Source organism: Columba livia, chromosome Z (assembly GCF_036013475.1).
Source record: "Columba livia isolate bColLiv1 breed racing homer chromosome Z, bColLiv1.pat.W.v2, whole genome shotgun sequence".
NCBI classification, from domain to species: Eukaryota; Metazoa; Chordata; class Aves; order Columbiformes; family Columbidae; genus Columba; species Columba livia.
In genome coordinates, this window is record NC_088642.1 from 72,702,883 (window position 1) to 72,716,693 (window position 13,811).

The 13,811-nt window shown below is 45.4% G+C and overlaps 1 protein-coding gene across 1 annotated transcript; it reads left to right on the forward strand.

Annotated features, from left to right (window-relative positions):
* Nucleotides 1-2,655: 2,655 nt before the first annotated feature.
* Nucleotides 2,656-11,665, forward strand: LOC102087861 (thioredoxin). The gene is made up of 5 exons (XM_065046362.1): nucleotides 2,656-2,860; nucleotides 7,781-7,885; nucleotides 8,504-8,563; nucleotides 9,354-9,419; nucleotides 11,422-11,665. Exons 1-5 carry the CDS (start codon nucleotides 2,837-2,839, stop codon nucleotides 11,482-11,484), a joined length of 318 nt encoding a protein of 105 aa, XP_064902434.1. The 5' UTR covers nucleotides 2,656-2,836; the 3' UTR covers nucleotides 11,485-11,665.
* The last annotated feature ends 2,146 nt before the right edge of the window (nucleotides 11,666-13,811 follow it).

The window sequence follows — 13,811 nt, forward strand, 5'->3', positions numbered from 1 at the left end:
TTAAAAGTGCTTCCTGGTTCGCCCTCGCATTTGCCAAGAGCCGTCTATTGGCTATCAAGTGACTCCTGGGTATGATACAGCATCCAGCAATCTGCTAAAGCATTAAATCTGTTTAATTTCCGACTTCCCCACAGTCAGCTTGCATCGTTTTAACAGCCATGTTCCCTCTCCAACAGCTTGGGGCAGAGAAGTGTGTTGCATTTATGGTTGTGTGGGTGGAAGTGAGGGCACAAGAGAAGCAAAGGTCCCCATAGTCAAGTGGCTCTGTGCGTGGGAGCGTGCGAGCTAGACAATAAGACACTCCATAGTTTATTTGTTTTGTTTTGTTTCTAAAGAAAAACAAAAATAATAAGAAAACAGGGTGTGTTTTCTGGGTGTGTGTGGTTTTTTCTTCCCAGCCAGAGGATCCACATTCCTCTCTGTGATTTTTATTATATACTGTCATGATAGTAACTAGTATACTCTAAGAATCAAGCACATATCACATAGATTGCTATCCAGTTATTTTAAGCACTCATACAACAATCCCACAGCAACATTTTAGACTACAAACTGCTGTATGCCTAAGCTTGTAGTTGTCTGTAAGCACAGCAGGAGGGAAATGGCCACAGATGGGATCTGAGGACAGGGGTACGTAGGCACCTCTCCTCATAGTTCACAAAGGGTTTATCCATCCATGCTCACCTATAGAAAGCAGCAATATGGAATTTATTATGTCGGTGGGTTGTTTACTTCCTTTGCTTGCACTAGCTTCTATGAGAGTCATGTGATACTGAGCTGAGCTGGGGCATTCGGGAGCTGGGTTTTGAAGGTAGTCTGGACTTCTCTGTAATTTTATCCAGCCCAGCAGCAGGTTTCAAAGCAAGGTGCCTTGGCTGATAAGTCTTTCCTGCTTTCCCTCTCCTGAGCCAGCTGCAGCAGCCGCATCTCCCCAGAGCAGCACAGGGCACATGCACCAGCTGCCTCTGTCTGCCACGGGGGCGCAGGGCAGAGGGGACCTGCTGAAAGAAAAAGCAAAACTAGCAGCAGTTACCAAGCCCTGGTGGAACTGCTTCTCACCCACAGACATCCTGGCTCTGGTGTTGCCACTGAAGAAAAAAGGGGATGCTGATGGCATGGGACAGGCAGGGGAAGGGGTATGGACAGCAACACCAGAAGTGCTTCGGTAGGCAAAACCAGGCCTGGAATGGGCTAGGCAGGAGGTGATGTACGATGATGGACAAAAAAGTTGCATCCACAAGCACAGAGAGGAACAAAGGGGACGTCACCACAGGGACAGAAAAGAGAGCCTAGTGGCTTTTGTGGTTCTGCTGCTGTAGGAAGCCGCACACTTAATAAACTCCTAAAATTAAACCTGATTTTTCTCAGTACTAATTTCCAGCCTAAGAAGTCTACAACACACATCAATGGGACAAGCTTTGAAGCTGTGAGTGTTGTTACCAGCTTTTCAATGTCCAAGACAAAGCAAAGTAACATATCAGATCATGTCCTGTTGGCATGGGTTGATACCTGTGTCCAACCCAAACTGTCTTCTTTTTGTTTTGTTTTTTTTTTCTATGAAGAATCACCTTTTTATCCAGCACCCCTGTTAAGCCTTCCCATCCTCCGCTCAGTTGCATCCACAGCAAACCTTCCACAGGCTGGTAACCTGGCTGCTAAAGCCTGCAGAAATACTCATGACACACCCAGCAACAAGCAGCCCAAAACCTACCACCACCTTTCCTGTGTCTCATGTGTTGAGAGCCAGAGTCATCAACTACACACTCCAAAATGAAATCCTACCAGCCCAACAGCAGGAAAAGAGGGTCCCAACAGCCCTGCTTTGCACTTTTGTACTCAAAGGATGGGCAGTAGCACAGCACTGTGCAGCAGAACAAGAAACCCTCCAGAACATAGAGAAAAAATTAGATAAACGAAGTTGAAAGATGAAAGGAATTGTTTCTGTGGGGACTATTTCTGGTCCTGGCTGACTCTCTCCAAGAGAAGAGCTACTAAAAATGCTTGCAGCTTCTCTAGGTGCCTACACTGGTTCTAGCATTCACTACTGGGCAACCACTGCCTGTCAGCGAGCATCTCTGTGCTGCAGGAAGCCTGCAACCCACAGAAAAGCGCTGCTCTGCTGCCCTACCCTGTGCATTTGGTGGTGGGGAGAAAAAAATAAGGAAAAAAAGGGCAAATAAAAAGCACTGCTGTTTTTTATTTATCCGATCTGGCCGTTTTCAGCTTTGCAACAGCCATTCTCTCTCCGCATTACGGGTAGCACCAGCCCTCCTTCTTCCCGTAAGGCGAAGAGGACGCCGCCTCAGAGAGCGTGACTGTGCTGAGGGAAAGGAGGAGGAGGGAAATCGCCCCGCCAGCCAACGGACGGTGCCTCCAAAATACTTCCTGCTCATCGTTACACAGCACTTTTCACAGAGTCGCCGGGCATGGTGGTGTTGTTGCTGTCCCCTCTCCCCGGCAGCGGGGCAAGGCCCGCCCTCCCCACGTACCGCCGGAGCTCCGCCGGCCGGGCGAGCAGCGGCCCGGCTGCCGCCGGACCCGGAGCCCCCGAGCCCTCGCCACCCCCGGCGCCGCGCAACCCGTTGGGTGCTGCGCGGGAACGCGCGCGCCGTGACCCGCGCCATGGGGCGGGGAAGCGGCGGAGGGGGGGTAAGGGGGCGGCCGCGCATGCGCAGTGTGAAGCGTCGCGGCCACGGGGACATAAAGGGAGCGCCGGGGGGACGGCGGGAGAGCTGAGAGGCGGGTGGAGACAGCGGAGGGACAGCGCCGGAGCCGAGCGTGGGGACGAGGCCTTTCAGCCGCTTTCTTGCCGTTTTAAGCAACCCGAACCGTCGCCATGGTGAAGATTGTGAGCAGCCTGGTGAGTCCGCCAGGCCTTACCACGCCCTGGCTGCCCCGCCGCGCAGGTGGCTCCGGCGGGACCCCCACCCACCCCTCGGAGGGCAGCGTGTTTCTGCATCCTCGGGCATGGCGGCCGCCGTTCCTGGGCGGCGCGGCCGCGTCCGTTCCCCGCGGGGAGGGCGGAGAGGAGAGGAGAGCATCGCCTCCTTGCGGGGAGGGCGCGGGGCTGGCGGGAGAGGATCGGGCGACCAGGTCTATCCCGCCGCGGACCCGGGGAGGCCTCGGCCGACGGCGGGTGGGAGCCCGTGTGTGGCGGGACTGCCAGGGCAGGAGGAGCCTGATTCACCGCTGCAGCGGGGAAAGGGGGAGGCTGGGGGCAGGGAACTCTACGACCTAAGGCGGCAGATAGAATGGAAAGGGAGGTGATGTAACTTCGTGTTGTGACGGATTGTTGTTCATCTCGCTTTGAAAACTTAAGGAAATGTCATATTTAATTTCTCATGCTGGTAAGGGGTACCCTAATGGAGGAGTCCTGGCTCTCCTTGCCTGCTACCATTGTGTACGGGAGTCGGTGGCTTTCTTGGTAGAGATTGGCTTAAATTCTGGTGTGTTTCTGCACAGAAGTTCATGAAAAACAGTAATCCATTTTTTTTTACTTGAAAGAGATCACTAGAGGCCATTGATATACTTAAATAAAAGAGTTGCTGGCATAAGTATTTCAGTTGTGATGGTGCTGTCTGACTTGTTCAGTACAGTAATGCAGCACCTCATTGTTTGGATGGTCCTGTGAATACAAACATGGCTGTGGCTTTGTGCTACAGAATAGTAATAAAGCCTAGACCAACACATGGAAAATATACTGCCGGTGATGAAATAGTATGTAGTCTTGTGCACAGCAGCTGATGGGGTTGATAGACAACAATGGGATATTTGTTAGCTGTAACTTAGAAACCCTGATCTCAAAAAATATCCTCTCTGTAGACTTAGTGAGCTCTTCATTTCAGGGAAAATACTGTTGGGCTAGTCTTGCATTTTGAATTTGAAAGCGGATTGAAGTGTTGTCTTGATCTGATTGTGAGGGGCCTGTGAATGATGCTGTGTGGCATACAAGTTTGTCTTCTAGGCTATACTCTGCTGTAGTCAGTTCACCAAATAAATGAAAAATCATGGCAGACCTCTAAGGTGCTAACACATGAGCAGACTAATTTTTTTGGCCACAGCTTAAATACCTGTCAATGCAGGGAGCTCCTGAAGTTAAGATGAATTCAGCACCTTGTCCTTTGGGTCGTGGAGACAGAACACTGTGTGAGTTCAACCTGAAATTCTTATCCTGGCTTGCATCTTTCTCACTTCTGCCTTTTCAGTTTATGGAGGAACAGAAGTGGTGAACTTTTTGCCTAAGGTTTGAGGTTTTTTGGTATGGACTGAAACAGCTTAAAAATTGAAAGTCAATAAACCTGGCTTTGGAGGAGGAGCCTGCTCTGACTTAAAGTGGAATAGGCTTTCACTATCCTCCCAGCTATGAGCATGGATTAAGTGTGTAGTTAAAGCATGGTTTTGTTGCTCATTCATAGAGAACATGAACTCAACAGTCATGCTGACAATAAGATTTTAACATCAGCAGCATAGGGTATTCAAGTACAGTGTAACTGGGATTTCAGGATTAATTCTGTTTTTCAGTAAGTCAGATTTGTATTCTTCTCCAACACAAAGAGGAAAACCCCTTCTACTACCTGCAAAAGCTTATGTGAGTGACATCTGCAAAACGATGTGAATGTGACAGCTAGCTGGATGGCTCCTTCCCTGACCCGCCTCTTCAGAACTGACTGGCTTCTGAAGAATGTTTGCTTCAGGGTGCTCTGCTGGTCCCTCTCAAGTCCCTGCTAGTGGACAGAAGGAGCATTGCTTCAGTTGGTTTACGATGTGGTCTTGAGGTGTAACCCGTACCAGGGTTGGGCTGCAGGTGTAAGTTGTAGCAGGGTTTGGCTATGGGATATAATGCCTTTTATAGCATAAGCTAATGGGGTAGATAGATAAAGTGTCAAAAAGCTGGTGTTGTCAAAGCTTTCCTCTTCATACCAGCTGCCTCTCTATTGTTTGGGTCAGCAAATATTGAGAACTTGCAGCTTCAGGTGCATATGATTGTTTTAAAAGTGGTGTCTGCGGTGGAGTTCAGGCATTTGAACCTTCGATCTGTTTATGCTAGCTTCTGTATTTCAAAAAAAAAAGCTCTGCTAAATTATGTAGTAACCATTGGCAGTCAGCTGATGACTGGGTTAATCCAAGTTCAAGGGTGACTTGATGTGTGTTGGAAATTGTGTTTGCAGCCGAGGTCCACACCGTCTGGCAGATTTGATTAAAGGTACCCTATCTGTTGCTGAGAGCTGTGGACTCCTTTCAGCACCGTCAGTGGTCAGTAGCCTCCATTTGAGCTGTTACCTGGTGCTGGGAATCCCTGCTGAGCCAGAGGCGTTCATTGCTGGAGTCTTTTCTCTTGCTTGGCCCTTGGAAACAAAGGCCTCCTACCAGTGTATTTATTGCATGCACTATGTGCTTTTCTGCTGGCGGACAGTACAAAAAAATGAGGTCTTGCATGTGCCCAGGGCAGTTTTAGTTAAATGTAATAAACTGTAACAAAAAAAGTCAGAGGCTTCTCCTGGTAAGGTGTTACCTGAAGAAAATATCAGTTAACAAAGTTATAAGATCCTCTGACAGTGTGACCAAATGGTCTTGTGGTGGGACGTTCCCCTTCTGTTAACAAAGATAATTTGTTTTTCTATATGAAAGCTTGTATTTTGTGTTAACTGAAGTGACAACTGTGAAAGCCAGTCAGACCACTTGAGGAGCTTGCTTTGCCCCCGCTGCTGTCTCCCTTTTCCCAGAGAGTGTAATTTCCCTCGATAAAGTTTCAGGACTTCTCACTAGTTCAGTATTTTATTTTAATTTGCAAGAGTGAGCACCTTTGGACCCTGCGTCTCTTTTCACCCCCAGCAGCAGTGTTAGCTGACTGTGGTCAGGACCGGCTCTCTGTGTATGGTGTGTGACCAGCTGTAGGTATCTCACTCCCCCACTTTCTCCTCGTTCTGTGCAACAGCAAACCTGAGGTGTGTGCTGGTATGATGAACACATCCCAGGACTGGACTTCCTTTAGCAGAATACAGTAATTATGCAGCTGGACAGAGGACTTAAAGGGCAAGAAGAAGATGGTCTAAGTGGCAGGTGCAGGAAGTGGGATTGGTAGGGAGCTGGTGACGTTGCAGTGCAGAGATGTGGGAAGCTGTACCAAAAGATGAGCTGTGGTGTTTGAAGGTGGGGAGGAGTGAGGCTTGACTGAGGAACTTGTGGTATAAGTAGTTGCAGCTAACATGGATTGCTGTGCATAGAAACATTGAGCTTTGGTGGAATGGGGTCCTCTTGGGACTGAGGTGCAGGAATGCCTACCATGTGGAGTGAGGGAATGTGGAAAGACAGGAAGACTTACTGTTTCCATCTCTCTGACTGATAGTGGGTGGTGCGGAGTGTTAGCTATTGATCTTGCAGCAGAGTAGCGTGTGAGTATCTGAGATGCAGGGATGGAAGCACTCAGCATGTGGAGGCTGCATTTCTGAACACAGCAACACTGGGAGGGAAAAATGTTGTGTTGACAAGGTGGTGTAATGCTGTCTGTATTTCAAGTTACAGAGACTCACATAGGTTTACACATAAGAATGCTGGTGCAGGACCTCTGCTTGCTTGTTAAATGTACTTGTGACTAGTTTGTGTGCACTCTTGGTACCTCACCTGCATGGCATTCTTTAATGGAAGTGAATAGTTTACTAGAATCAAGTCTTGGCTTACTGTGGCTGGTTGTGGAAGCTGGCATTAGTTAACTCATGCACTGCAGAATCAACCACTATGTGCATGTGACAGTAACCATATTGCTTTCAATTAGCTGTTGCTGACAAAATTCTAATGCTCAGCTCTGTTAAATTTGAGACAGTAAAACAGCCATATTTTCTATGCATAATCTGAAATAAAGTTTATATTAACAGCTCTCCCAAAGCTCGCATTGCCAGGAGAGCGAACTTGGGGAATGTTGAAGCAGCTTGTACTTGCCAGGAAGTAGCTGATCAGCATTTTCTGCTTCTGCTGAGATTCTTGTTTACCCCTTGCTAGCACGCAAATAGTTATTGCTTTTAATGTCTTTCAGTTGTGCTATAATATTCACTTTTTAAACAGAAAGCACAGTTAATAGCATGTAAGGAGCTCTAAATTCTAAGTAAATTTATGTGAAAGTGTTTGGTGTGACTAAGTGCAACAAACAGACTTGAAGCTCTAAGAACTGGGTGTTACTTGTATTGTCTGAATGTGTAGCATTGCTTTGGCTAGTGATGTTACATGCAGGTTTGCTTGGCAAAATAAGTAATGTAACTGTCCTCTGAGGCTCCTTTAGAAAACATGCTGTAGAGTAAACAACACAACATTATTTTGATGTTAGCCATTGATTAGAAAAGGCATCAGACTGGAGGAGTGTGCAAAGCTTTGTCCTTCTCAGATTCTGCAGAGGAAAGCCTGTCCCAGAAGAAAATGGAAGTCTTCATGGCAAGAAAGAAATGAGGAAACAGGTTATTAAAAACCATAAGGATCACATTCAAGGGGTAACGCTAAACAGAGCTGCTGGAGTTGAGGATCATAGGCTAGATGAATTTCTAGCTTATATTTCTACACATTGTTGAGCTGGGGTGACTGAGCATTGTGGTCTTTTGTAATTTAAGAGTTGTAAGACACCAGCTGCTGCTAGCACCGATGAAAGCAATTCACACCGAAGCATTTATGTGATGGTACAAATACCCCAGTTAAGTGTTTAAAGAGTTACCAGACTGGTTAGTGTGTTAAGGCTGAGAGCAAGCTAACTTTGGGCTTAATCTAAATTGTTTTGAATGTGTTCTTTTTTTTGTAGACTGAATTTGAGTCAGAACTGAAATCTGCTGGTGATAAGCTTATAGTAGTCGATTTCTCTGCTACATGGTGTGGACCATGCAAGATGATTAAGCCCTTTTTCCACGTAAGTAGCCTTTGTTTTTATTGACAACTGGGTTAAAGTATATGCAAGTGTTTCTGCTGTTTGATGGTGACATGGAGGAAACTTCCCTTTGCCAGGTGGTTGCCAGGCTTTTCTGGAAAAGGGAGAAGTCACAGAAGCAACTACTTTGAGACTATAGAGCTGATACCTACTGATCATTGATAGAGATGGAAGCTCAAATGTGGTTTAACTTCTGCTGTCCTAATGCTTATGTGCATCTTGGGTCTATAGGGACCAAACAGTTGCACTGCCTTGATGTCTGTCCTTCTGTACACGGTTATTTCAACTGCTACAGCTGTGTTCGGGTGTCAGTGTTATCTCCTGTTCAAGTATGATACAGGCTGTAGCATCTTTTGGTGATTGGCTAAAGGCTGTAAGAGTAGGCCTTACACCTATGTCTTGTGATGTCTGAACAAGTTTCAACAGCCTCTTCCAGATATTGGAGCAGAAAATATTTTGCTCTGGTCAGTAAAATAACTGCTTTAAGGTAACAAGGCAAGTTTCAGATAAGCAGTGCCAGCCGTACAACTTACACAAATGTGTCTCTTAAAATAAAGCTTTCCTGGAACACTAACTGCATAGTTTCTTATTTCATTCTAGGCTTTGTGTGAGAAGTATGATGGTGTGGTGTTCATCGAAATTGACGTGGATGATGCCCAGGTATGGTCCTGCATAATGCTGAGAGAGGGCAGCTAAAGAGTTCTGCACAGTGAGGATGAAGAGCTTTTTTTTTAAATATCCTTGTAGATAATGAAGCAAAATGAGAAGTTATGTCAGCTCTGAGAACCAGAGATGGGGGTTTAGCACTTACACTGGAAAGATTTTTTTTTATTTTTAGAGGACACCTGAACAGAACAAACCACCTTGATTATTTACACACCAGAAACCCTATGGCATGTGTTGGATAACTTGGGAACACTGACCCTCTGCTTTGGGAGTCAGTATTAGTCTAATGCCTTAAGCTGCTTTGATGAAATCTTTGCTGAAACTAATGGCTCACAACTGTCTGGTGACTAATGTAGCCTTTACACCACTTTTGGCACTATTTCCTTTTTCATGTATTGAATTAAGCACAATAAAATGTCTGCTGGATAGCAGTTCCAGCAATGTCAAATAGGTACTTGGAAAATGTCAGGTTCAAATGTAAGAGTTGCTGTAGTCTCTTGAGCCTTACAGACAGTCATCTCTGTTTTACACACACAGAGTGCAGATACAATAAATGTGGTTTTGCTGTTGCATGAATTAAATGCTGAAGGGAGGATCTTCCAGGCTTACTTCAGGAAGATGTTAATACTGCCCTGTTTTTGCTAGTGATGGACTACAATAAGTGCTTTTGCTTCATTTTGAGCAGTAATGGCTTTGTCCTATCACCTGAACAAAAGCCAGCTCATGGGTTCTAAATTAAACATCCATCAGACATGGACAGCTGAAAATTTTCTGTCTCTTCCAGGATGTTGCCTCTCACTGTGATGTGAAGTGCATGCCAACATTCCAGTTCTACAAGAATGGAAATAAGGTAGGATTTGCTCTCTTAGAACTGGAGCAGGCAAGCTAAACGGTGAAAGAAGGTTGGGAATGTTAAACTACATAGCTTGCTTTCTCTTGATAATGAATCTGGGGCACCACTGGCATTGAGACACTCTTAAGTGCAAACAAGTTCACCTTGGTGCCAGAGCAAATATAACCAGCAGTTAACTGATGAAGCAAACCCTGTTGTTCACAGATAGTGAACTGAATTAGTGTTACAGGTCAGTGTTACAGGCAGAGCATCATGAGAGATTAGTGTGGTGTGATATCTGGTTAGGGCTGCTATTCTGCCTGCCTAGCACCCTGCTTTTTACTTATCTTGGTTAGCATTTGTTGTTTGGGTGCCACTTGTGTTCAAGCAGAGGCATGACTATATGTGTCCATGGAATCCCAACCAAACAGAAGTCTCTAACGTATGGTTGAATATACATTCAGCTGAAACAACTGCTTGGATGCTTTTACGTAGGTGCTGTGTAACCTGTTGTGTGAGCTGACACAAGTAGGTCGCAGGAACAACCACAAACCACGCATGAAATGCAAAGAGTAAACTTACTTTTGTTACATCGCTAACTGGTGTACCTCTGCCTGGGTGTCTTTTTGGAGATTACCAAGTGAAAATGCAGGCACTGCAGAGCTCAATACTTGCTAGAAAATCAATGAGCCTGCTGTTTTGGCCTGTATTTCAAGAATTCAGGCAGGTGGAGTTTTCTGCTGTGCTTTGATTTTTCACACAGCAAAGCAGGAATCTTGAGCATATTTGACAAGGTGCCTCTGAGTTTCTCACAGGCCTATAAGTTATCTAAACACACGAGTTCCACTTGTCAAGCACACAAGGCCAAAAACCAATCAGTGTGTTTTTCTACACCCCAGCTGCAGTTGCTTGAGTGTATTTACAATTCTTCTCATCACCAATCTTCCACTATATTCCCACTCCTGTGAAGTGGAAGTCCTGTCTCAGTCAGAGGACTGAACTCTTGTGCCTGCTCTGCCAAGGGGTGGCTGAGGTGGGATGCAGACCATGCTCTGACAGCATAATGCCTGTGCAGGGTAGTTGTGAATGGCTGTCTGCCTGAATAACAAGTGCTGAGCTAAATGTGTGTTATCTTGGGCTTTCAGTTTGCCAAGCAGGCTGAAGGTAGGCTTTTTAAAGTAAAATGGTGCCTGCATGGAAGTTTCATGGCTGAAGGCAGTGGATTTGTGCCTGGAAAGTGAGTGTCAGGTGGTGGGTGACATTGATTTCAAATCAATATGGGGCCAAATCCTGACTAGTAACAAACTTTTGATAGTTTTCTCAGGGTAAACTCCCACAGCCCCATGATGTAATTGGAAGAATTGTGATTATGATGTGACAGTGTGTGAAGGTGGTACGCTTAACCTGTTTTTGTAGTTTTATTTTGGGTGACTTGGGCAGTCCTCTGGACCCATGAGTATCAAACAAGCAATTTCATGGCCTGTAGCATAGTCTGTTCTGTACCTTCCACCCCTGTGGGTACTGGAAGATGGAGCCACTGTTTTTGAGACATGAATGTTGTGTTTGCACCTTACACAGTAGGAAGACAACAAGGACAATTCTCACAGGAGAAGCCAGGCTTAGGGACAGGTCCTTTGCAGTCCTTCCAGAACTTGATTGCTAAGGGTCCTGAGCAACCCAGGGTAACCCTGGGTTACCTCTGCTATGCAGCGACTTCCAGAGTCTCTTCAAACCTATATTTGAGTCTTTCACAGCACTGGTTCAGGATCAGTTGTCTTTTCTCTTCTTTTGTGTGTTAGAAGGCTGCAGCAGTAGTGGTCTGAAGTGATTCTTGATAGACTCTTATTGCAGTTTTGACATGAGTTAGTAGGAGATGAATAGATGAACATCTGCAGAATACTCAGTTTAAGGATGAATTTAGTTGTAGCAGAGATTAATAGATGTATATGTGTCTGGATGCTATGTAACTAATATTATGAAGCATTGAATGCAACAATTCTAAAAATCAATCTCTTTACAGGTGCAGGAGTTCTCTGGGGCCAATAAAGAGAAGCTGGAAGAGACCATTAAAAGTCTAATCTAATTTGCAGCCATGGGCATATTGAAGCATGACGGGGGATATTGAAGCGTGAGTGCTTCGGCTAAATTATAGCCTGTAACTTTTCTACTTTAAAGAAATCTAAATGAGCATCTAGGATAAGTAGTGGAAACTATCCTCTTGATCTCTGTAAATGAGTACAATAAAGTGTAAATTCTTCACTTTGGATGTTGTCCTGTGTTTGAATGGAAATGTAAGCCAGTTTGTGGTGTCACCAAGGTGCCTGTTTTTTGTGGGTTAAAGGAGTACTCTCTGGATATAAAGACTTAAAATGCAACCTGATCTGTTATTGGGGGTGGAAAATTGTGTTGCATGGGGTAGCATTGACAATTGCTTTGGGAGAGGTCTGCTCCCACCTTACTCAGGTGGTAGTCACCAGGCTACAACCTGTAGAGTGGCAGTCTGGTTTACCAGTACAGAACAGTTCAGGAGTTGTAGAAGATTGGGTGGTCACTGTGTGGAGTTTTTCTTCTGTTACCTTTTTTCAGCTAGACGTTCTTCCAAAATTTGTCAAGCTTCATTTTAGACTTCAAAGCTAAGACTTGGTTGTGTATTAAACATTGGATTATAATAACAATCCTACTATGGAAGTGTAAGGTAGGGCTTGGAGCTGCTGCCTTTTTGCCTTCTCAGTTTTGCCTTGCTTTGGTGTACCTTCTGGTTCTATTAGTAGCAAGGTATGTTGAATCTCCCAGTTGGGCTGCTTTATTCCTGGGCGGTAGTCTGGAACAGATGACTGAAGAGGTAAAACTCAGTGTCTTCAGCCCCAGATAATTTAGATTTATGTATTCATCACATCATCTACATTAACACTGACCTGGCAGCCTCTATACCATTCAGCTGCTCTTTCCAGTGTTACCAAGGAGAACTGCTGTGGTTGTTTTCCACCATATCAAACTGGCTTTCTTGCTGGCTTGGGTGTTGTCCTGGATAAGAGCTCAGTAAATAAAGAAGCAGTGCTGTAGCTGTCAGCCATGGCTGCTGCTGTGGTTGGGGCCAGGTGAGCTCTGCTGCTTGCTGAGTATCCTTGATGAAAAACACAAGACTTCCTGCTGCATATGCAAATGATGTGGAATGGGTGAGCCTCTTGTGCTTGTGGTAGGGAGCTCATGTGTCACTCAGCCTTACACTCATTTCACAAGCATGCGTTTATTTCCTGGCTCTCGAGGACTGGGTGCCTTTGACAGCTTGCTGCATATGTGCCCTGTTTGAAACAAGATTTTTCTAGTCTGAAGTGACCACACCCTTTATTTGAGGATGAGCCATCAAGTATCTTCTTGGGTGTAATTTCTGGATTGTGATTATAAAATGAGAAGGACATGCAAAGTTGCTTTTGTGTAGCTCTGGCTATTTGACTAAGAGGAGCGCAGCTGTGTGTTTAAAAGACTGTTCACACAAGTAGGGAAACCACTACCTCAAGTGGTGCCATGGACAGGCTTGTGGGGAGAGAATAAAATGGAGCTGAAGCAAGAATCCACCAATAACATCACACCATTTGTAAACAAGCATTGCTTTTAAAAGCAGGTCCTGGGTGGCCTGCTTATTCCCTTGGGTGGTAGCTAGGAGCAAGAAAGGTTTTAAAAATCCCTGGTGTGAAGTCCAGTAGGACCCCCTACCATCCAGCTTCATCCTGAAGAAATAAGAAAGCTACTAAGATGTGCTGCAATGCACATTGTTTCTGCTGAGGTGAGTCCAGACCAGGTTGTTACCTGTTACAGGAGGGGAAAGGGGCAGTTAATGGAAAATGCTACTCATGCTGAATTTGACTTAATGCTTTTACTCCCCTAATAAGATGCCACTCTGCAATAGGCTGAAAAGATCTAAGTGACAAAGCTGTTACTGGACATTAAAGATAGCATTAGGAAAGGTCAGAAAGGCTGGAATAACTCTTGTGCTGAAACCAGTGGTGTGAAGCAGTTCCTCCAAGTGCAGTGAGTCTACAGCTTCCAGTGCTATGAGATCTTCCTGTTCTGAGAACTGGAATGTAGGCACGGTGCGGTGGAAATAACCTGCATAGACTTCTTTGAAAGGAGGTGTTCTTTAAGGCTTGGCTTTTTGAGGAACATGCAGTGAGGATCTGTGTTAGTCAGACTTTCCTTTCAAAGGAACCAGCAAGCATATTCTCTTAAAGTGTGTAATTATGCCAGAATTTGAGTGTTTGAAGTTGGTCCCTGTCATTAGAGGTGATGGAAAGTGCAGTCTAATGGTTATACTTGAGGTGTGAGGAGTCTCAGTTCCTACAGCAACAGTGTCCCTACTGGGCGAAGAGAACCCCAGTTAAGGATAGGGACTGGACTGAGTCTTCCCCCAGG